Raw genomic sequence first — 23,631 nt, forward strand, 5'->3', positions numbered from 1 at the left:
GAATGTAGTGAAATGAATCATATTTTCCCATCATATATTTAAGTTTACAATCCAGCTGAGGACTTGGCATGACATTAATTATGGTGGAGACCAAAGAACTTAATAAAAGCAAAGATATAGGAGCTTTCAATTAAATTAACAAAATAATTAATAGTTATGTTAGGAAAAATGCATAGATGTAGTAAGTGCACTGATAAGGCCCTGGTGCACTCCACAATGTGCATGTAACTCTCTTGTATGAAAAACTCAGTCTGTTAAAAATTAACATGTCAGTTCTCAACACATTATTAGGTATCTATTACTGCTAATTCTGCTTGATGTCTTGGATGTAAAGATTTGGGAAGGATTATTTGGAAGGGCTTAGTCTCAAACAAGCTAGGATATACATACAAAGTGCAAAAGGCAAAATGACTAATGGTGTGTGTTGTGTATTACCACTAGTGTGCAAAAAGGAAGGGGAATAGACATGCCTATGTACTTCTTTGTCTGCCTTGAACATCTCTGGAAAGGTGTAGAAGTAAATGCTAACATTGTTTGCCTTCTCTAACAAAAAGTAGTGGGTGATGGGTCAGATGTCCCATTTATTTTGTATCATTTCTTCTTGAACTTAAAAATACAATTTTAGTTGATTAAAACTAAAAAACCTATTTTAAGATAGAAACTAAATTAAAAATAAAAGCAATAACAGTCAAGAAAAATTTAATAATTCTTTGCAGTAAGACAGATGACCAAGACATTCTAACATCTTTAGACCCGAATATCAAGTTAGCACCCTTTTTTTTTTTAAAAAAAAATAAACATTGAAACCAGGTGTGGTGGCACATGCCTATAATCCCAGTGACTTGGGAGACTGAGGCAGGAGGATCTCAAACTCAATGCCAGCATCAGCAACTTAGCAAGGCCCTGAGCAACTTAGCAAGACTCTGTGTCAAAATAAAATATAGAAAGGGTTGGGGATGTGGCTCAGTGGTTAAGTACCCCTGGGTTCAATCCCTGATACCAAACAAACAAACAAACAAACAAATAATATACATTGAAAACTAGTAAACAGGAAAAATTCGATTTCACTAATAATTGGGCAGGAGCAATATAAAACATCCTACTATTTTCATCATACATTTGGTAAAGAATTTTAGAAAGAAATAATTTTGGCAGAGTTTCAAAAGAGTGGATATTTCAGCAAGTTTTTTGGAGGCAGTAAAGCCTGGTACAACCTTCAGGGCAGCAATTGTTCATGACAACAGCTTTAAAATGCTTCTGCCCTTTGATGCAGGTTGTACTGCTAGGAATTTGTTTTATGGACATAATCAGAGATGCGGTAAGAGATTTGTTGTCAGAGAAAGATAGTCATCACAATGTTGTTTTTAAATCCTTGACACTGGAAAGTTTACAAATGGCTGATAGGAAAATGTTTACATGTTTGGTGGTATATTTATCCAGTGGAGTATTGCATACACATAAAAGTGATTTAGAAAAATTAATAACATGAGAAAATCGTAAAAAGCAGCATTTAATCCTTAATGTCATGTACACTTCCATTTATGTAAAATTGTTGCCTCTACCAATTTCATCTCTTCCTCCTTACGGTCATGCATCATCCTTGGACCCATGGGGACCAAAGTCACTTTTAAAGAACCTGCAAAATAAATACATAATCAAGAACGTGAACTTCTTGGGAGAGGAAGTAGGGGAAAGGTCAGGTACAATTCCATTTATTTACTTCTCTAAACCCATAGGAAAACACTGAGGAAAAATACATGGAAGTATTGGCTGTGGTCATCTGAGTCTTAGGTAACCCTAAACTGCTTCTTTGTAGTTCTGAATTTTACAAATGTCTTTAGCAACTAGGCATTACAGTTGTTTTATTTCAAAATGAAAAATCACCATTGTGGAGTATATTTGAAGTATTTGATGGTCTCACCATGGAGTTAAGCTCCATGAATTATCGAGGACCCTGGAATCTGGCTCTCATGGACATCTGAGTGAGGTTCCTTTTTAAAGTGAGGATGAACTGACAGCCACACAGTATTGTCCTGTGATGGTGCTGAGCCATGGGACATTAAGAAGCTATCTGGAGGGGTTGAGGTTGTGGCTCAGTGGTAGAGTGCTTGCCTAGCATGCATGAGGCACTGGGTTCAATCCTCAGCACCACATAAAGATAAACTAATAAAATAAAGATATTGTGTCTAATCAAAAAAATTTTTTAAATAAATAAATAAACAAAATAAAAGTTTTTTTTTTTTTTTTTGTAGTTCTTTTTTTTGTTTGTTTGTTTTTTTAAAGAAGCTATCTGGAGCCACTTTCTGCTCTCCTGTTCCTGGAGTTACTACCCTGAGCAGTGAAGAGCCTGTTGTAGATGCATTGAAAGATGGGTCCTAGGTATACAACAGTGATTGAATTGTTTCAAAAATGCTGTATCATCTATGAGAAGGTCTTGTGTCAATGGTTCCACAGTGAGGTAGACCTAAAATGCTGTTTCTGATTTTACAGGATTTGGGTGAGATGTTATATGACCTCACTATTGGCTCAACGGACTAATATTTGCTAAGTGCCTGTTGTGAACCAAGCAGGATGCCCAACCTCTAACACCTTTTAACTCAGAGACAAACCTGGGGAAAGCCATGAACCATTGTATTGCCATGATAGTTGGATAATAAATGAACAGACTGCAAAGTTGCTACATCACTAAGTCACATCTTCTTTTGATGCTGTGTAGTTGGAAAAGCCCGTGTACATATTATAGGACAAAGGGCAGCATTTAGATAGGTAGAAATTCCTTTAGAAGGTGGCTCAACAAAAATGTTCTAGAAATCAAATCAACTGTACGTGTTTTCTTTTTTAAATACCATTTATTTATTTATTTGTTTGTTTGTTTGTTTATTTGGGACCGGGTATCAAACCCAGTGCCTCCCACATGCTAGCAAGTACTCTACCACTGAGCCACAATCCTGGCTCCCAACTGTACATGTTTTTGACTTTCTTATATCTGGTTGGTTAAATTTAATGAACATATTTTTGGTATTGTGGATAATTTTAGTTTTTATTGATGGTAGGATCATAACACCAATTATTTATTCCTCCTCTTCTCCCCTGCTTTTCTGGAAGAAATAGCACTGGACTGAAACTTACTAGACCCATTCCACCTCCAGTCATATGGGTAACTGATGTGTGACCTTGAACAAATGGCATTAACCTTGCTGGATCTTGTTTCTCATCTGTCTGGAGATTGAAGCAGGACACCCTTAAGGTCCCTTCTGCCTCTAAAAGGCTATAAACGGGTTATCCTAGCACTTCATTGCCTTCCCATCTGACTCACACTTTCCTCTTTTCTCTCTCACACAGGAACAGCTTCAGCTGTGGGTCTCCTTTACCTGCCCACGTGGGCAGCTGCTGTTTCTGGCTGTGTGCTGGCCATCTTCACTGGATCCATGTGGCCTCAAGTGCTTAAACACCTGGTTAGCTCGGGGACAAGCCCTGGAGAAACCATGACTGTTGCCATGGTGGTTTATGTTCTAGACATATTTTTCTGTGCATGGTGCACAGCCTTTAAGTTTGTCCCAGGAGGTGTTTACACTAGAGAAAGATCTGACGTGCTTTTGGGTGAGTGCATTTAAAAGTTTTGGATTACAGGATCTGCTGGAAGATACCCTGAGGACTTGCCAGGATTTAGCACTTAACAGGACTGGTGAAAACAAATAGGATGATCTTCCTGTCTTAGTAAAATCGATTCTCTTGGCAAAAACAAAACCTAGAAATATGTCTAAATCTTAAATTAAAAGCAAATTTCTTAAGTCATTAGTACATTTCAGTAACATTTATTATTCTGAAGGCCACTTAAATGAATTGGTTGGGAAACACATTTAATACATAATAAAGTATTAGGAAAAGGTGTGATTATGATGCTCAAGTTGCTTCAATAGAAGGCTCATAGATATACCTAGGGATTATGATTTTTTTTTTTAGTTATCCTGAATGTTATTTACCAGATTTTTACTACTAATAAATACAAACATATGTAAGTGTATATGTGTATATATATATATATATATATATATATATATATATATATATATATATATATATATTTAAATTTATCTTAGTATAAATAGTAAATTCCAAGATCCTGGATTAAATGCATTTCCCATTTTTGTGGTTATGAACTCACATGCCAAAATTAAAATCTCACAAGCTTAGTTCAGTGTAATATATATATATATAATTTTTGTTTATTTATTTATTTTTGGTACTGGGAATTGAACTCAGGGGCACTCAACCACTGAGCCACATCCCCAGCCCTATTTTGTATTTTATTTAGAGACAGGGTCTCCCTGAGTTGCTTAGCAGATGCTTAGCAGTTGCTTAGCCATTGCTAAGGCTGGCTTTGAACTCTAGATCCTCCTGCCGCAGCCTCCCCAGCCCGCTGGGATTGGCGTGTGCCACTGCACCCGGCTGTTCAGTTTAATATCTTAAAAGTTGTCTCTGGCAATAATAAAATTACTGATGTATACCAGGTATACACAAATTAAATGTTGCTCATCATTTGAAAGTTAAAGTAAAACATATCAAGTTTTCCCACAATAAAATATTAGAAAATGAGGGGATGGGGATCCAGTCCTTATTTATTTGCACATTCATTTTTCCACTTGTTCCCTTGTTCATTAAACAACAACAACAAAAATGAGTTAATTCATGCACCAGCCATATTCCTGATACAATGCCAGGTGCTGGAAATGAAAACACCTGTGTCCCTGCCTACCTGGGACTTTAGTCCAGTGGGGAGACACTGCAGATGAATGAGACAAATAGTTGTGAATATTCTGTGGGACGAGTGTTGCACGGGAGGGGTAGCTTCTGCCATGTTCTGTCGCTGTCCTCCTTTGTGCCCTGGATTTACATCCAGTTCCTCTGTACCTCTTCACAGAAGCTCTCCTACCCGACAAACTAGACGTCTGTCAGGACAGGCTACTGTGGAAGATTTGTTATTAAGCAACATGCTGTATTTTAGAAACAGCCTTTGAGAATTTGATATTTCTGGTTAATGCCCCAGCTCCCCTCCTGTTAGAGATATACATTGCTGCATTTACCCTGTGGTAACCTTGGCTTTGTGAACTTTGTATTTCTCTGGTTTCTTCCAGGTGGGTGTACTCTGTCCTGCTCTGTTTTCCTGCCCAATGCCCTGCTTTTCTCTTACGCCAACTTGCTTAGGGGTCTGCCAGGTGGAAAGAATGAGAAAGTAAGAGCCATTCTGTGCCTAAATTTGTCTCTTTAGAACATTGTGACTGATTAGCTTTTGGGTTTCTTCTTCCCGTATGGAATTACAGAACACTTCTTATTACAGCTTCATACAACTAAGGTCTTTTTGATAAGAGTTACATTATATTGGTGAGATCATAAAAAACAAGGAACAAAGATAATGTTCAGAGTTCACTTTTAATACAACTGAAAAGAATTTGTATCATATCCAAAATTAGTATACATTTATTTTCTGGGTTTTGCTTGCTGTTTCCTCAAACATTGAACATAACTTTTTTTTTTTTTTGCGAGCCTTCCATCTAAGCTTAACTCTTACTTGACATTTTCTTACTTGACATTTACATTTTGTGCCATATCTCTATGTGCATTCATACTATATATGATTTTAGAATCACGCACACTTTTATGTAAGCTACTTGTAGTACATCTCAACGTAGCTCAACTTTTTTGGCCTGTCATTGGCCTACTGTGAATTCTGGCATGCATCCTGGGCAGGACCCTGTGCCCGGAGTCGTCCACATCCCAGGGTAGAATTATCACTGCAGCACTGCTGTATTAAGAACTTGCATATGCTCCACTGTGCTTCTCAGCTTGGTGTATGCAAATAGTCAATTGAGCCCCTATAGCTGCTCAGAAGGTCCTTTCCCTTGGATGTCTCTGTTCCTGCCCAGTCAATAGTCAGTAATAAGCATCATCAGCAACCCAGCAACTAGGAAATGGGAAATTCAAGGCCATCCCTCCTCTCATATAGAGCTTGATTCCTAGAACTCTACCTGATTTATTAAGGTTGTCCCTATTCATGAGAACACTGCTAGAATAATCCCTTAGGTACTAAGATAAATTTATGCGATAACTGAATTTCCACAATATGTTTTTTTAAAAGAAATTTTGTTTCCTGGAATTTACCATTGGAAGGATTTTTCACATTAACCTTTGATATATTCTTTCTCTTTTATACAGGGACCGTGATGTTCATTATTGGGCTAAATATGTTATTTGGTCCTAAGAAAAACCTTGACTTTCTTCTTCAAACAAAAAACAGTCCTAAAATGCTTTTCAGAAAGAGTGAAAAATACATGATGCTTTGTAAGTATCATTTCACATTCTTTTAAAAAATGTTTATTATACAAATTTTTAGTCATGAAATTAGAGCATGTAATGAAGCTTCATGTACCCTTCGCCTATCTTCAACAACTGGCAATATTTTACTAATGATGTTAACAGCTATTTCCCACTTTCTTTCAGTAATTTAAAGTATTTAAAGCAAGTTCCTGATATCTCATTTCAACTATGAATACTAGTTACTAGCTTTATTTCACCTCTAACATATATAATATGGTTTAACAGGTACAATGTTCAAAATGCTGTGTTGTAATAGTTGAGTCTATTTTCTCCATTATTTTGTTCTCCTTTTGGAGAGATTAAATATGTTAATATTTGGAATGTTGATGAACTAGACACTCAAATATGAAATTCACTGTCTAATATCTGCCTCATTTAAAATGGATTGGATTAAATAAAAATATTTATTGAATGTCATGTAGGAATAATGATCTCTACCCTCAGGGACTTGATAATTTACTAAAAGAGACAAAAACACTACAATATAAAGAGAAAACAAAAAGCTACATAGATTTTCAAAACATCTCTAAAATATATTTCACAAAGCAGTGAGACTGTTTAAAAAACATCATGTATATTTCATCATCATTTGAAAATATCATATTTAAATTTAGGGGAGATGAGTTTTTTTGTGTGTATACTGTTAAGTTTTGGTGTGTCCCTTAAAACCAGAACCTGGCAGTTTTTGTTTGTAATTTTTTTGGTTAAGAACTATAATTATTTTAGTCACTCATTAAATTCAGGCATTTGAAAAAATTTACTTCAGAGTTTTTACAAAATAGACTTTGTTTTTTTTAGAGCAGTTGCATGTTTATAGCCAAATTGAATGGAAGGTTCAGAGAATTCTCATATACCTTCTGCCTCTGCACACGTAAACCATTCCCACTACCAAAATTACTAACCAGAGTGATAGATTTGTCATATTTAATGCTATGTCAACAAATCCCCAATCACTCGAAGTCTATAGGTTACATTAGGGTTTACTCCTGGTGCTGTGCATTTTGTAGGCCTTGAAAACGTATAACATGCATTTGCTATTAGAACATCATTCACAAGAGTTCTGCTGCCCCAAGTACCCCCTGTGCTCTACCTGTTAACCCCTCTGCCCCCACCCCACCAAAAAAACAAAATACTCCTGGCAACCTCTGAACTTTTAATTGTTTCCCTTTTCCAGAAAACCAAACTTTGTCTTTTGATTTGAATTTAATCTATTTTTCTAGTGTTATAATTTCTTTCTATCATCTTTGTCTTTTCACTTTCCACTTTCACAGGTACTTTTTTTCCTTCTTGATATCTTTTGTATCAATTAGGTTTTTGTTTTTTGTTCATACCTCTCCTTTCACTTCCACCCTCCCTCCTCCCCCACTTTCTTTTTCCCCCCTCCATTCCTCCCTTTCTTCTTCCTCCTTCTCCTTCTCCTCTCCTTCTCCTCCCCTCACCTCCTCCTTCTTCTCCAAAGATTAAACACAGGAGCACTTAACCACTGAAACCCCCCCCCCCAGCCCTTTTAATTTTTTATTTTGAGAAACGGTCTTGCTAAGTTGCTTAGGACCTTATGAAGTTGCCAAGGCTGGCCTTGAGCTTGAGATCCTCCTGCATCAGCCTCCTGAGCTGCTGGGATTACAGGCGAGCACCACCACACCTCTTTCTAGTTTAGAATTTATATCTTCAATTTCTATTTTTAAGTGGTTCATTATTTTTATCTCACCACATTGAAAATATTACTGCTTTGTGGTTTGACTTTTGCTATTGATAGGCAATCTGTTACTGTAACTATTGCGCCTTTGGAAATAATCAGTCTTTGGTGTCTGGCAGCCCTTAATCTTTTTCTCTGTGTTGGTATTCCACAATTTCACTATAATATATCTGGATGTGGATTTTTTCCCCATCTAGCTTGGAAGTCTTTGGGCTTTATGAATCTAAAGAGTCATGTCTCTTATCAATTCTGGAAAATTTTCAGCATTATTTCTGCAAATATTGACTCTTCCCCATTCTTTCTCCTCATTCCTTTTCAACTCCAGTTGGTTGCGTGTTTGACCTTCTTCTGTTCTCCAGGTCTTGTAACCACTTTGTTTTTTTCTACCTCTGTTTTTGTGCTGCTGTTTACACTAATTCTCTATTCAACTTTGTCTAAAATGCTCTTTATCTTGTCCATAATTTCTGATTTTAGTTATTATAATGATGTATTTTTATTTCTAGAAGTCTATTTGATTTTCTTTTTATAATTTTTTCTCCTTGCTTATTTTAGTCTCATGTTCTTTAGTCATACTTTGGAATGCCCTCTTTTATTTTCTAATCATGTTGAGCATACTTGTTCCATATTCTGATTCTGAATGTTCCAGTATCAGAAGTCTTTGTGGGGTTGATTCTGCACTGTTTTTTTCCTGCTGGTTCCTGCTTGTGTAGACTTGTTTTTGTGTAGATTTTATGATTTACGGTTACTTTAGGCTCTTGGTCCTTCTAACATGTTTAGGGAATATTCTTTGAAACCTGAATGTAAAGTGTGGGTTATGTATGCATGTCACACATAAAAATGAAACCAAAAAGGAGACATTCATACAAACTCCTTGGCCAATAGAGTCAGGAATTTTGGAAAAAAAATACTTTTAAGAAGTCAAATTTAGTTTCTTTTGGATAATTATTTCTTTCTGTTTAGTTTTGTGGCTGCTTGTTGGCTTGGGGTTGTTGGGATTAGGACTACGACATAAAGCCTATGAGAGGAAATTGGGCAAAGGGGTAAGTAATTAAACATTTTAAAATAGAATTTTACATGATATGTGTATATACATATATTTTAGACTATTTTGGTTGGATGCTATACTTGGATCTGCTAGCTTTAGAATCCTGGATCCCATTTCCTTAACCCCTGGATCACAGACTGATGGTTTTATAGGCTTATTTTATGAAGCTGTGTTATTGAGGTAGGATAAACTAATATATCAGAGGGATATATTCATGATTTTTTGGTGTGGTGTTATTTTTACCATTAATTATTTACCTACTATGAAATAAGAAATTATTTTATAACTAGTAGATAGTTCTGAAGAGAGCATTGTGAGATTCTTTGATTTAAAAAAAATCTTACAGACAGTTCTCGATTTTGCAGATGATGAGTAGTAGCTTGTGTATTGATGGGGGATGGGAGTTTTCTTCTCTCTCTCTATGTGTAGTTCTAAATGTTTTGATGTCTCCTTTTCTTCTATAAAAGTGAGTAGAATCAAGAGTAATCCATTGCAATGTTGTGCTTGCTACCTGCTCCATAAAAGTTCATTGTATTTCATAATGCAGTCAGAGTTACAGTTTTGGCTAATATAGAATTGTATAGTTAACTTTGCATTTCAGCAATCTGTTCAACCAGGGAAATTTCTATATTAAATACAAAGCTATACTGAGGGTGGAGACCATGTTTCTTTGTTCATTTCTGTACTGTCAGCACCACCTGAGTGCTTGGAGTGTATTCAGAACTCAGTAATTATTTATTTTTCTTCTTCTTCTCCTTCTCATCCTCCTCTTCTTCCCCACACCCTTGGTAGTGCTGGGGATCTAACCCAGAGCCTTGCTCAGTCACTCTTTCTTACCAAGTAAATAATAGTAGGTCATCATTACTTGATCTCTTTCTTTTGGCTCTGTAGTTGTTAGTTTTTATTATGGCACCGTATGTCTATCAGATGTCAACCAGAAATTCTTTTTAAAAAAATTTTTTATTACTTAGTGCATGAATTCTTTTTGAAAAGAGTTGTTTGAATTGAATTTAATACCTGTTCATTCATTTATTCATTTGCAAATGTTTAGTGAATGTCTTTTGATGTCCCTGGCCAGGGATTCAGAGGTAAAGAGACTGGATGAGATCCCTGCCTTCCCAGAGTTTGCACTGAATATGGAAGATAGTATTCAGAGGAAAAAATAAAGAAAAGCAATCATTTTAGATTAGGCTGCTCTGAAGAATATAGGATTATGGAGTTCCGGGTTACAGTTTGGATGGTTAGAGAAGGCTGTTCTGAGGAGGTGACATTAAAATGAAACTTGAAAGTTGAGTAAAGGAAAGTTTTTCAGAGAGTTGATATTTAGACATAGAAAACATGAATAAAGGACTGAGGGAGAACCATCCTGGTGTCTCTGGGGAGCGTCAGGGCAAGGCTTTGGTGGAGTGATAGAAGATGAAGTTGGAGAGGCTGGGGAGGGCAAATCACAGATTCACCAGTGAAAAGTTCTGAGTTCATTTTACTTAGAAGAGAAGCCACAGTGGAATGTCTCCAGTAGGAGTGAAGAAAATGATGTATGTCAACTGGTTACTCTGGGAAGAATGGATGATAGGAGGCTGAGAGTGGAGACAGGAAGACAAATCCAGAGGCTTTTTCAGTGGTCTAGGTGACAGATGCTGGTGATTTTGACAAGTGTGGGGTCATGGAATTGGAGAGAAGAGGAAGGACTTAGAATATGTTTTGAAAGTAGAGCTTATAGGATTGGCCAATGAATTGGATGTTGCTGGATGAGGAACAGAAAGGAACCGGGGATGGCATCTATATTTTTGGCTTGAGTATCTGGATGGAGACAAATAGCACTTGCTGAGATGGAAAGAATGAAGGGACAACAGGTTTTGGGGTGATGAAGTCCAGAATTAAGTACAGATATATGTTGGGTAGAAAAGAATAGCTTCATGAATATAATTGTGCCTCTGGAAATCACTGTTGATTCTATGTTCCATTGGAGTGGAAGTTCTCTGTTCCATTCTCTTTTTATGACATCCACTAAACTTAGTAACCCTTCTGCAAAGATGAAACACTCAGTTCTCCTCTGGTAGAACATGCACTCTGACTTGCTCAGTGAAACAGTGTTTTTTCCTATGCAAAGACATTGCTATTTCCTTCTCCCAACTTGAACTTGGATGACTCTGTTTGAAGTGGTTTTTTTGTTTGTTTGGTTGGTTGAGTTTTGGTAGTTGTGCTCATGAGTTTGTTCTAAACAAACCATTCTCTTTCACAGGAGCCCAGATATAGATCAGGGGGTAATTGAGATAGATGGCTAGGATTGGACAGTGCATTCTCTGAGTAGCTCATGGATCTCAAAGAAGAGCCACTAATAGGAATTCTGTCCCAGAGCTTGGCCTTTCCAGTGTTGAGAATGGTAATACTATATCCAACTTGATTAGAATAGGCTATTCACTTTATAAAGATGACAAAGGCCTCTTGGTACCCCTGTGTGTGATTCTTTTCCCCTACTAGGAGTGTGGTGTTTTTTTTTTTTTTTTAAATAATTTCCATGCCTTTTTTAAATTATTATTTGAAGTAATCTGAGAATTTACTTAACAATTTCTCCTTTCCTAAATCTATCTGAATTTTTTTCTCTAGAACTGAGGATTGAACCCAGGGGTACTTTGCCACTAAGCTACCTTCCCTGCCCTTTTAATTTATTTATTTAATTTTATTTTGAGACAAGTTCTCATTAAATTGTCCAGCCTGACCTTGACTTGTGATCATCCTGCCTCAATGGCCTGGGTCACTGGGATTACAGGAGTGCACCACTTCCATGCTATTCTTTTTATTTTACTACATACGATAGATTCCTAGGCAATATTGTTACTTTCCATGTTTTTAACTTTATCTACCTGGCATCCAACATTTATTTTGCAGCTTACTTTTTTTACTTAAAATTATTTTTATGACCGTCATCCACATGGAAATATGTAGCCTTAATAAATTCATTTATTAAGACTACGTAGTGTCCCATTTTAAGTATGTAATATCATTTTTAAAATGCCATTTCCTATTGATGGACAGCCAGATGGTTTCTAATGTTTTTGGAATTTTAAGGAGTGTTTATTATAAATATTTCCCAGACATTCCTCCTAACTTCAAGCTTAAGCTAGAAGTTCACAGAAGATTGATTATGAGAATACCATAGAGCAAATATCTCCTTTTTTATAAATTAAATGTGAGCAAAAGTCTGAGGAAATTCCTTTGCTGAAATAGGAGTTTTTGTAGAGAGGCAGAGAAAACTGATTGCATTGTTCTGTCATGCTAAATTGCCGTGAAAACAATTCCTCAGGTGCCAGCCACAGAGTTCTCTGCTGCCATCTGGCCTCTCAGGTTTGGATATGACAATGAAGGATGGTCTAATCTAGAAAGATCAGCTCAATTGCTCAACCAGACAGGTAAGTCTTACTCAGATTGGTTCCAGGTTGTGAAAAACTACTATTGTAGAAGGAGGGTTTGTCCGGTTCTACCCTAATCTCTTAAAAAGGCTTTTTGCTATGATGGCAGCTGTAGGACTAGGCTTCTGTGACCACATCTGTCTTTCATAGCAATTAATTCAGTTGATTCTGAACATCTCATATTAGGTGGGTATCTGCAGGGAATTTTTGCCATGTCCTTGTTGTTAAAGATACCTCTGCTGGTACCTAACTTGTCACTTGGGGACCCATTATTGGGGACCATAAAACTGTTGAATTAAAAAGCAGAATGGGTCAAAAATAAGGCTTGTTTGTGAAGAAAATTGCTTTCAAGAGCCCCAGGGCCAATTGTATTTGTTTCTGTGCCTTAGGATGCTCATGTTAGTATGAAGCATCCTTTAAAATAGGTGGGAATTTTGTCGTTAGATCAGTCACATGGAGCATGTCGTAAGGTAAATGAAGGGCTAGACTGGCTATTCTTAATGATAAGCATCTTCCTGAGAAATTTCACTGTGTCTGATCCTGAGTCCTTATTTAGTCTTGATTACAGGTCCCTGAGACACATCTGGACCAAGTTTTAAAAAGGCCAATAAATTTACCTCTCTGTCAATACTATGGAGCTGTTTGCCCTGGAATAAAATGCTATTGTGCCTCCTTTCATTGTCTCACAACTTAAGTTGGGTATTTGAGAAAAACATGAAGGTTATTTGAAATTTGAGGAAAGATGTTCAGAATATTTGGAACTTAGAAAAGTTATGTTTTTACCCCTTCCCAGTATTTCCTCAAGGTGTTCCATATTTTAATTACATTCTGAGTATGGGAGACTTCCTTCATAGCTTGGGTTGGAACCACATCCCTTTGGTGACTCACAAAGAATTACTTTGTTTTGAATTTTATGAGTAAAGGCAAAAGGGTTAAGGACATGGACAGAGTTTTGCTAATTGCTTTTTTCATTGTCATGAGTTATTTTTCCCCCGTCTCTGTGCTTTTGTTTTTTTCTAAACAGGTGCAGATTTCATAACCATTTTGGAGAGTGATGCTTCTAAACCCTATATAGGTAACAATGACTTAACCATGTGGCTAGGGGAGAAGCTGGGTTTCTATACAGACTTTGGTCCAAGCACCAGGGATCACACCTGGGGGTGAGTATACCTTGGGAATTAATACAGAACGCAGTCCTGAAAGACCAGCCAGCATAGGCTTGGAGTGGAAAGTTGGGATTATCATGTCTTTGTCCTGTGAACATGCCCCAGTGATGCTACTTGGGATGTGGGGAGTTGCTGAAGATATGCCTATTTCTTAATTTTTAAAGTTGTTTCCCCATTGCTGGGTACTTCCAGTTCTTTACCATTATAAACCATTTGGGGTAGGAGCTAAGGTTTAATACCAGGCCTGTCTGACGTGGATGCTTGTCTCAGGAAGTATGTGTTCTAGTTTGGAAAAATAAAAATACAGTTGGAACTTTGTATCTTCAGGTTTTTTTTTCTTTTGTGGAAACTGACCTCAGGTTGAAAATATTTTTTTTTTTAAAAAGTGCTAAAATGTTCCAAAAGCCAAAACTGGAATTTGCCTTGTACCGAGCACTGCACTGAGTCCATGTGAATGAAGTGAAGTATATGCTTTGTGTTAGGTATTAAAAATAACCTAGAGATGAGTTCAGGAGGATGTATGTAGCTTCTATGCAAATACTAGGTCATTTTCTATGAGAGACTTGAGCATCGCATCCATGGATTTTGGTACTCATGGGGTATCCTGGAACCAGTTCTCCACAGATACTGAGGGATGGCTGTAAACATATATACAAAGAAATAAATAAGATAACTTGAGGTTGTCATAAGTTCTATGAAGAAAGCAAGCTATGAGTCACAGTGACCAAAGGGTGGTGACCATGGGGAATGGTGGTCCTCTAGGTGATATGGTCAGGAAGGTCTCTCTGAAGATACCATGATGAGGACACAGGAAGAGCTGAGGAAGCCGCAGGGTAAAGTCTGGAGGCAGGATGGAGCTTGGGGAGCCTGCATTGGAGGAGATCCAGGAGGAGTTGTTAAGAAATGAAGCCAAGGGAGGGCAGTTGACCAGAGAGAGCCCCTTTTATCCACTTGGGACAGGGTGCCACTGGAGAGGAGTCATCTAGTCTGACATACATTTTTATAGTTCATTCTGGCCATTCTTGGAGGAGTGAGAGTGGGAGCTGGGAGACAGGAGATGAGGTTGGAGCAGCAGCACAGACAGGAGGTGACGGTGGCAATGGAGCGAAGGGGGCCGAGGCAGGAACTGCTTTGGAATAGAGCTGACAGTACCTGCCGTTGGCTGAGAGGTCAAGGTCGGGGAAGAGAAGAATCAGGAAGACTCAGGGTGATGTCTAGGCTTTGACCTGATTACCTGATGGGAGATGAAGCCCTTTAAGGGCAGGGGAACACCGGGAAAGAGTGCATATGTGCCGAGCTGGAGATGCGCCAGGACAGTCAGGTGACATACAGTGTATACCTTGGAGGGTCAAGTAGGACAGGCCTGGCTGGAGATGGACCACTGTAGAGATGGATCTGAGGGACCTGACAAGGGAGTCACAGAGGTAGCACAAGCACCTAGAGAAAAGAAGTTGGTTGAGGCATGAGCTCTACACCTCCTTTTCATATGTAGCTCTTTGACTTTGAGTGAGGTAGATCCCCTCCCCTTATATATGTTTATAGAATCTTTTTTGCGGTTGGTGGGGGGGACCAGGGATTGATCTCAGGGGCACTGGCCCACTGAGCCACATCCTCAGCTCTACTTTGTATTTTATTTAGAGACGGGGCCTCACTGAGTTGCCTAGTGCCTCGCTTTTGCTGAGGCTGGCTTTGAATTCTTCTTCCTTCTGTCTCAGCCTCCTGAGCCTCTGGGATACAGGCATGTGCCACCACACCTAGCTATAGAATTTGTGTGTGTGTGTGTGTGTGTGTGTTACTGGCGATTTGAACCCAGGGCCTCGTGCATGTGAGGCAAGCATTCTACCAACTGAGCCATATCCCCAGCCCTGGAGTCATTTTTAATGTCTAGTTTTTAAAAATTGTTACTTTGTATCCTTGCTGGTAAGATATATTCTCAATGTATTGATTAATATTAGAATTTTTATGCAAATGTGTGGTTAGGATAACAATGCAGGTAAGATGGATTTTATATATTATCAAAGCCTCCATTTTCGTGTCTCTGTAGTGCTGATTAAAACAGACCTGATACTGTGCTTTTAGGGATACAGCAAGACAGGCTAAATAGTGAGATGTGGTGAACTAACCAGCAAACTGCCATGGAATTCTGTCACATTATTGCTCTGACTTCCCCTTGGTGGGATGCCTGTAGCATGACACATCTCTTTCTAATGCATTTTCTTCATCTGCCTACCTGATAGGATGGGACTGATGTTGATGGCCCTCTTTTTTCCTTCCAATACAGGATTATGGTGTTATCAAGATACCCAATTGTGAAATCGGAGCATCACCTTCTTCCGTCACCAGAGGGCGAGATTGCACCAGCCATAACCCTGACTGTCAACATCTCTGACAAATTTGTGGATTTTGTTGTGACACACTTTGGAAACCATGAGTAGGTTTCTCTGACTTAATATTATACAAATGCCAAGACATATTATCAACGTGTTCCTTTGATTTCTATGAAAGAATCTTTTATGCTTCCTTCTTTTCTCACCTCTCAAAGAAATTCCCCTGCATTGCTGGTTGCAATAATGAGACGTAGAAGCATTGGGGATGCAGGCAGTCCTTAGAGGTGGTGTAGTGACGGGCTGTGTTAGCCCTCAATGACTGAAATGTGCAGTCATTCTCTCTGCAGGTGTTATGCTAAGGGCATCATTATATTTAATCTTCACTCTGTAGGAGGTAAGTACCATTACAGCCCCATTTTATAGATATAGACTCTGGACATTAGACACTAGATTAACTTGACCGGCCAAGGTCACACAGCTAAGAAGTGGTTTGACTCAAACTCAGCCCACAGGTGGTTGGAACCATGGGTAAGCCAGACTTCAGAAAAATTAATTCCCTTTTCCTATAGGATTATTGATAGAAATAGGAGTACTGTTGGGATTTGAGGGTGCTACATGATGTACCTTTTTTCATTCATGTATTCACAAGGCAGAAGAATATATAGGCAGAAGAATCTGGCAGATGGAAATGAAAATTCCACTTTAATACTGATAAGGCTATTTGGACAACAAGGCTTACGTGGCCATATGACCTAGCTAATGTGTCCCCTCGCAGTATAGGAAACAGACTCCCCACAAACACTAGGCCTCCTAACAGGTGCAAGACCTGCCTTGTTAAGCTCTTCCTTTGGTGAAAGGGACCAGTTAGAAAATTCCCTGTATACAAACCAGTGGATTCTAGAGAGGAAGGGCTCAAGACAGAAATGGCCAGTTAATTTTTTCACACTTAGCTAGAAAATTCTTCCCTGAAAGTAAAGGATGGGGAGACAGGCCAGTGGTGGTTTTATAAGTCAGTCCCTCTACAAAGAAGCATGAATGGAAAAGAAGTTTTTTTTTTCCCCAAAGAACATTCACAACCAGTGACTTAATACTGAATAAATAGCTAATAATGCCAACAATATATTGTAAAAGCAAAGATAAAAGTGTAGAGTTTATACTCTGCTATTCTAAACATAATCACTTAAAACACAAATGTACAGTGCTATGTGCTTTTATCAAGACCTGACTGCGTTAATAATACAAGTAGCTATAGAACTTCAAGGTAACACACAGAATATCAAGAAAACAACATCGTTCTACTATTAAGTTTCACCTCAACAAAACCAATATGCTGCAAATGATCACTATTATTTTTTTCACTACCTTGATTTTTCTTACACTAATATGTGTGGATCTGTAAAAGCATATTTGAATATTTTCCAAAATAAGTCAGAGCATTAGATATTTACACAGAACATCCAAATATGATTAATATACACCATTCACTATCTGACTCTTGTTTGCCTCTATAGAACTGAGAAGGCATTTGGAAGACAGATACTGTAGATGCTCCACGTTTCTTTAAAAAAAAACTGAAGAAATGCCTCAAGTAATGTTCATGTAGCAAGTATAGACATCCAGGAATCCTATCGCTGACCTTACATTTTACTCCAGTTGGGTACTTTTGTGTTTAAAGTTTGCAAGATCTCAACCCCCAAAACAGTTGAGTCTGCTCTTTTATTTCTTTGTTCTCCATTCCCCGCCTCCTTTAACTCCCCCCAATGTCTCCCAAAATTGAAAGAATAAACTTAAAAAAAAAGCAGGCCTTGGAATGTGCATGGCAAAGGGACAGATAGGATTGCCTTTGCTAACTTTCTGTTAACCACCTACTTGATGCTTTCTGATTACACCATCCCTTCACTTGCTATCTTTTGCATCTGATTTAATAATGACAAAAAATGACACAATAATAATGGCTATTTCCTTTTGAGGAGATGTAACTCCAGGGAGTGAAGCAGTGTAGTTTAGTGCTCAGGAGGATGGATTCCAGAGCTTGGAATCAGAGAGTCTGGTTTAAATCCTAATTCCATCACTAGCTGTGTATCTTTTACAGTTCTTTGACTATGTGGAGCCTTGGTTTCCTCATTTGTAAGTTAGGGGCAATCATGGTATTTATTTCACAGAGTTCTTATAAGAAAAAAGTGAGATATTTCAGGTAAAGTACATGAATCTAGTAAGTGCTTAATTAATGCTGGCTATTATTAAACCAAATCAGGCAACTCCAAGTGTAAAAGAGAAATTATTTCTTTAAAAAGAAATTATTTGTCAAACACAAGTCAAGCTCTGTCATGTACCAAGCATAGGGTCAGACACAATCTTTGTCCTTAAGAGCCACCACTCTTGTCATTCCTTAGAATTTCTGTCCATGAACACTGTGGCCTCCCAACAAGTGACAGAGGAAGTTTGCACCTAGAAAAATTTGTGAAGCCATCATAATGTATTTGTGTTTGCCTTCGTTGTTTTCTACAATAGTTTATAGAAAAGTTCTTACTCTGGATAAATATTTAGAGATTTCCTTTTCCAGTGATTGTGGCATACAAATGTGAAAATCCTATTAGGAGTGAATTAGAGAATGCTTGTGCATGTTATTAGCTGATTCAACAAGAATGTTTAATGTGCCGAGCGTGCGAATATCTCTTTTACAACCAATAAATAGGAAATAGCAGCTTTTCTTAGAAGTCATTTAGGTAAACACCATAATGAAAGTTGATATTACTTTAGCTGATTAACCAAGCTACTGGATAGTCACCATTGCCTTTTTATAAATCTATAACCTGCATCATATACAGAGAGAAAACAGAAACAGCTGTCTGGAGATTTATACACTAGTTTTGGTTCTGTTGCAGGGGATCCTTGGTGAGTTCCAATTGATCGTTTCCGAAAATCAGATAAAATCCTCTTTTTCAGCTCACATTATATTGCTATTGGGCTGATCAAAGATTAACACATAAGTAAACATATAACATGTATGTTCTCTCACTCTCTTTCCCTCTCACTCCTTCCTCCTTTCTTCATGCACATAGTATATTTTTTATTTTTACTGTTATCAGTAGATGAAATTTTTCTCTTGAGAAAATGTAGAACCAAATTCACAAATTATTTTCCAGCAATATAGTGCTAAACTATATTTGAATGGGCTGTGGCTTTGGAATTTTCTAAACCTGGATTTGAATTCTACCCGTATGTATCAGAAGGAACAGAATTCACTACAGTCCTGATGAGGCTTTAACTAAGGTTGGAAAGGTCCATGGGAACACAGGAGGTGCTGAGGCTCTCAGATACTAGTCACAGTGGGAAATCATTGCCAGCCTTACAGCTGAAGAGGCAGGCAGAGGACATTGTGTTCTGAGAGTCCTGCGAGATCTAGAACCAGGAAGAGGACCACTAGACATGAAGAATGAGCTACTGCCAGAGGGACTGGCCCTCTGACTGACCCAACTTCACCCTTCTCCTAACATTTTATCTGCTGGTGTCTCTGGTTGGACAAGCCTCACTGGAAATCAGATAAGGAAGCCCAGGAGATGAAACCTGAAAGAGTCAGAATCACCCAGGACATTGAGAAGGCCAGAGACTGGGTCTGGGCATGGGAGATGGAGAATACTTGGCCTGTGACCTGTGTACACTTAATCCTGTCTTCAGATCCTACTTCAATGAGGTTTCTCCAATCCTCTTGGTCCTCAGTGAGCTCCCCCTTATCTTCCTTTGTCGTTTTCTTCTTAACACTCATTTATTAGCTATCTCTCTATGCAAATGCCCGAGTTAGTCTTCATTTGCTTTTGGATCCATTCCTTGTTCTTTTCAACTGTAAGGAACACATTTCCCAAAGTCCCTTGCTTTCTGGTTTCTGGTGGGTTTAGTCCCTGGCATTAGTGCAAGGTTGGAGGGCAAGAGAAGTAAAGAACCCAGGGTATTTTTCATCTCCTTTGCTTCTGTTATCCTTGGTATCAGCTAAATTTCTTCTCTGGCCCCAGCTCCTTCCCAGATAGTCCCAGCTCCACCTGGCAGCTGCTTCCATAGTCTATCTCCTGCCAGCCAGTCCTGGCTTCTAGACTCTGAGCTATCACCTCCTGCCCCTCTTCTAGCTATAGGGATGGTACTAGTTTCTCTCTGTTGGTAATCTCTGGTTGCCTCACTAGCTATAGGGATGGTACTAGTTTCTCTCTGTTGCTAACCTCTGGTTGCTCACTGACCCCTGTTTGGCTTCCCATAGCTTAGGTAATGAATTCCCTAACTTAAATTCATTTTGTTTGAAACATCTGGAGTGTTTCAGTTTTTCTGGCTGGATCATGTAAAATATGATGTACTGTTTCCCCACCTCCAAACCCTCCAAAAGTTTGATACACCTGTATCTAATTATCTGTTTTATGTCTTCTATGATTAGCAAAATAAAAGCAACATGTCCAGACAATATTTAAGCAGAAGAGCTGAAGTGGCTTTCAGAAGGTGTTTAGTTGAGGGACTTGTGTGATAGGATAATAAGCTTGGTGTGCTCTGCTCCTTGAATGTTTGAGTTCTCCTTCTTACCAGTATTCCTGTCTCTTTTAATTTGACTCTTTTGTTGTAATACTGATGACCAGACTTCATGTTACTGCTATTATTTCTTCTGATGAAAAGTTGAACAAATGCTGTATTTAGAATAGATATTTAAATCAACTTGACTCCTGATGATTTGTGGAGAAAAATCATATTGTTCTTAGTCAAAAGTTTGTCAGCCTACTCAGTTGAAGCACTGTATCTGGGCCTTGTTCATTTGCATAACTTAAGGTATTTACCCAAACAGGAATTGCTCTGGGTTTTGTACACTGTTTGAAGATACTCTTGGGAATTTAGTTATCTAATAGTTTTTAAGAATTGTTTTGCAAGTTCAGTAGGAGGCACATTTTTAGTTTTTTGTTTTGTGTTTTGTTTTTCTAGAGATGACCTTGACAGGAAACTGCAGGCTATTGCTGTTTCAAAACTACTGAAAAATTGCTCTAATCAAGTGGTATTTCTGGGGTATATCACTTCAGCACCTGGTTCCAGAGATTACCTACAGCTCACCAAACATGGCCATGTGAAGGTAACATAATCTTAATAGGATTTCAGTTTTATTAAGTAAAATGCTTCTTTTTGTTTCATGCTTGGGGGGAAAAAACCCATAATGCAATTCAACAATTTAATATGTGTTTGTTATGGTTTGGATCTGGAATATCCGCCAAAATCTCAGATGTTGAAGGCCATGCAGCAGGGTCCAGAGGCGAGGCTTCCAGGAAATGATTGGATCATAAGGGCTCCAACCTCATCAGTGAATGAATCCTTTTGTTGGATTAATCATTTAAATGTACCTACGTATAGGCAGGATGCCCAGGTGCAGTGGCTATGTTTTTAGCCCCAGTGGCTTGGGAGGCTGAGGCAGGAGGATTGCAAGTTCAAAGCGAGCCTCAGGGACTTTGCAAGGTCCTGAGCAACTTGGCAAGACCTTGTTTCAAAATAAAAAAAAATAAAAACAGGCTGGGGATGTGACTCAACGATTAAGTGACCTTGGGTTCAATCCCCAGTACTAAGAAGAAGAAGAAGGAAAAAAAAAACAAAAAACTATAGGCAGGTGGGGCATGGTTAGAGGAAGTAGGTCACTTGGGGCTACAATTTTATCCCTGTCCCCTTTCTCTCTCCCTACTTTCTGGCTGCCATGAGCTAAGATGCTTTCCTCCACCACACTCTTCCACCGTGATATTCTGCCTCACTCCACACCCAGAGCAATGAAGCCAATAGTTCTTGGACAGAAACCTTTGAAACTGTATGTCAGAATGAAACTTTTCTCCTCTAAGTTGGTTTTCTCAGGTATTTGTCACAGTGATGAATAGCTGACTGTCACAGTATTTTGATTATCCACTGCTGCACAGAAACCACCACAAACATACTAGCTTAAAACAACAGCAGCCATCTATTTGCTTACAAATCTACAATTTGCACAGGGCGAGTGGGGATAGATCATTTTTCCTTCACGCAATGTCAGTGCTCATCTCCTGTGGATCTCCTTGTAGATGATCCACAGGAGGTAGGTTGGTACTTTGGGCTTGGGACCTTGGTTCCTGTCCATGGGCTACTTGGGTTTTCTCCCTTTATGGTGGCTGCGTCTCAGAGTGAGAATCGAAGAGCAACAGGAAGAACCTGAATTGCTTTATATGATTTAGCCTTTTAAGTCATGGTGTCACTTTGCTCTTGTCACAAGTCTGATGGCATTCAACTAGAAGAAACAAACTTACCTCTAAGTGGGAGGAATATCAGAGTTTCATCATAAGAGTACCATATGGAAAGGGAGATACTGTTGTAGCCATGTTTAAGAAATGGAATCTGCCACATTGTGAGAGGTAATGACGCTGAGAGTAAAAGATGAAATGAAATGTCAAATAGAACAGCTAATCCACCAGACAGGGCCTCATCAAGTTGACAATGAATTAGTTTTTTCCTTTTAAGATTTAAAACACTTGAATTTTCAGGTATATTCCTGTCCTGGAGCACGAAGACACAAATCAAAGCCTTGAGAGAAGGACACTCCAGAATACCAAGTGCATTGATTTAAAATGAGAAATATAATTTTTATATCTAGTGAATCCCCATGTAGATTTCTTGATCCTTTGCTTCTTTTCTTTTTGTTTTTAACCTCATATCTTGAGACAGAATCTTCAGAGAAAAGCGATTGCTCGTTTTGTGTTGATTTTACTACTTTAACTCTTCTTAGAGTATAACACTGGAAAGACAGGTGACAGGGGGGTGTGAGGATAGTTTTCTGCATTTATGGAAAACACAAATGACAGTGGTTTGAATAAGAAAGAAGTTTGTTTCTTTGTATAAAAGCCTCAGTGGTAAATCAATACTGGCAAGGCGATCCATGATGTCTGGAACCTGAGTTTCTCTACCACAGCTCGACTCAACACCGCCTCCTTTTCCATGGCCTCCATTCACATGGTTCAATCATGTAGAATGACATCCATATTCTAGTCAACAGATGGAGGAAGGGCCCCAAGAGCATATGCAAGTTATCCCTAAAGGCAAGTTCCAGGAAACTGACCTTTAATACTTCTACTTACATCTCCTTGACTGGGATTCTGTCATATGGTCATTCTTTACTCTACAAAGAGTTCGGAGGTGTGAAATCTTGATGGGTATATACCCAGCTAAAAATGGTATTATGTTGAAAGAAGGGCAGATACTGGGGAGATGAGTTAGTCTCTTCATTCATGGAGAGTAGAATCATGATGCATTTCTGATTGTTTGCTTTGGTCAAAGGGTTTATGATAGTGACATTATTTGTGATAGTGACATTATTCCAGAGAATACATAAAAAAGAACAGTTTTTCCAAGAAGATGATGAGTTCAGCTTTGCACTGAGTTTGAGGTATCTATGGGACTTTAATGGAGATGTCCAGTAGATGGGTGGATATATGGATCTGGAATTCAGGAGGGCACTTTGGACAGGAGATATGGATGAAGCAGTTGCCATCATATAAGCAATTATTAAATCATGAAAATATTATTATGAGTAAAAGAAGTGAAAAAGGAAAACCAAAGAAAATCCCCTCTATTAGTCTGT

The 23,631-nt window shown here is 38.4% G+C and overlaps 1 protein-coding gene across 1 annotated transcript in view; it reads left to right on the top strand.

Moving 5' to 3' along the window:
• Positions 1–23,631, top strand: part of Cwh43 (cell wall biogenesis 43 C-terminal homolog) — a 49,096-nt gene that overhangs the window by 11,740 nt on the left and 13,725 nt on the right. The window contains exons 7-13 of the mRNA XM_027937953.2: positions 3,343–3,600; positions 6,214–6,339; positions 9,032–9,111; positions 12,421–12,526; positions 13,551–13,686; positions 15,974–16,123; positions 20,973–21,117. Of these exons, the coding sequence (XP_027793754.2) occupies positions 3,343–3,600; positions 6,214–6,339; positions 9,032–9,111; positions 12,421–12,526; positions 13,551–13,686; positions 15,974–16,123; positions 20,973–21,117 (1,001 nt within the window). The remainder of the gene's footprint in view (positions 1–3,342; positions 3,601–6,213; positions 6,340–9,031; positions 9,112–12,420; positions 12,527–13,550; positions 13,687–15,973; positions 16,124–20,972; positions 21,118–23,631) is intronic.

Source organism: Marmota flaviventris, chromosome 7 (genome assembly GCF_047511675.1).
Source record: "Marmota flaviventris isolate mMarFla1 chromosome 7, mMarFla1.hap1, whole genome shotgun sequence".
Lineage (NCBI taxonomy): Eukaryota > Metazoa > Chordata > Mammalia > Rodentia > Sciuridae > Marmota > Marmota flaviventris.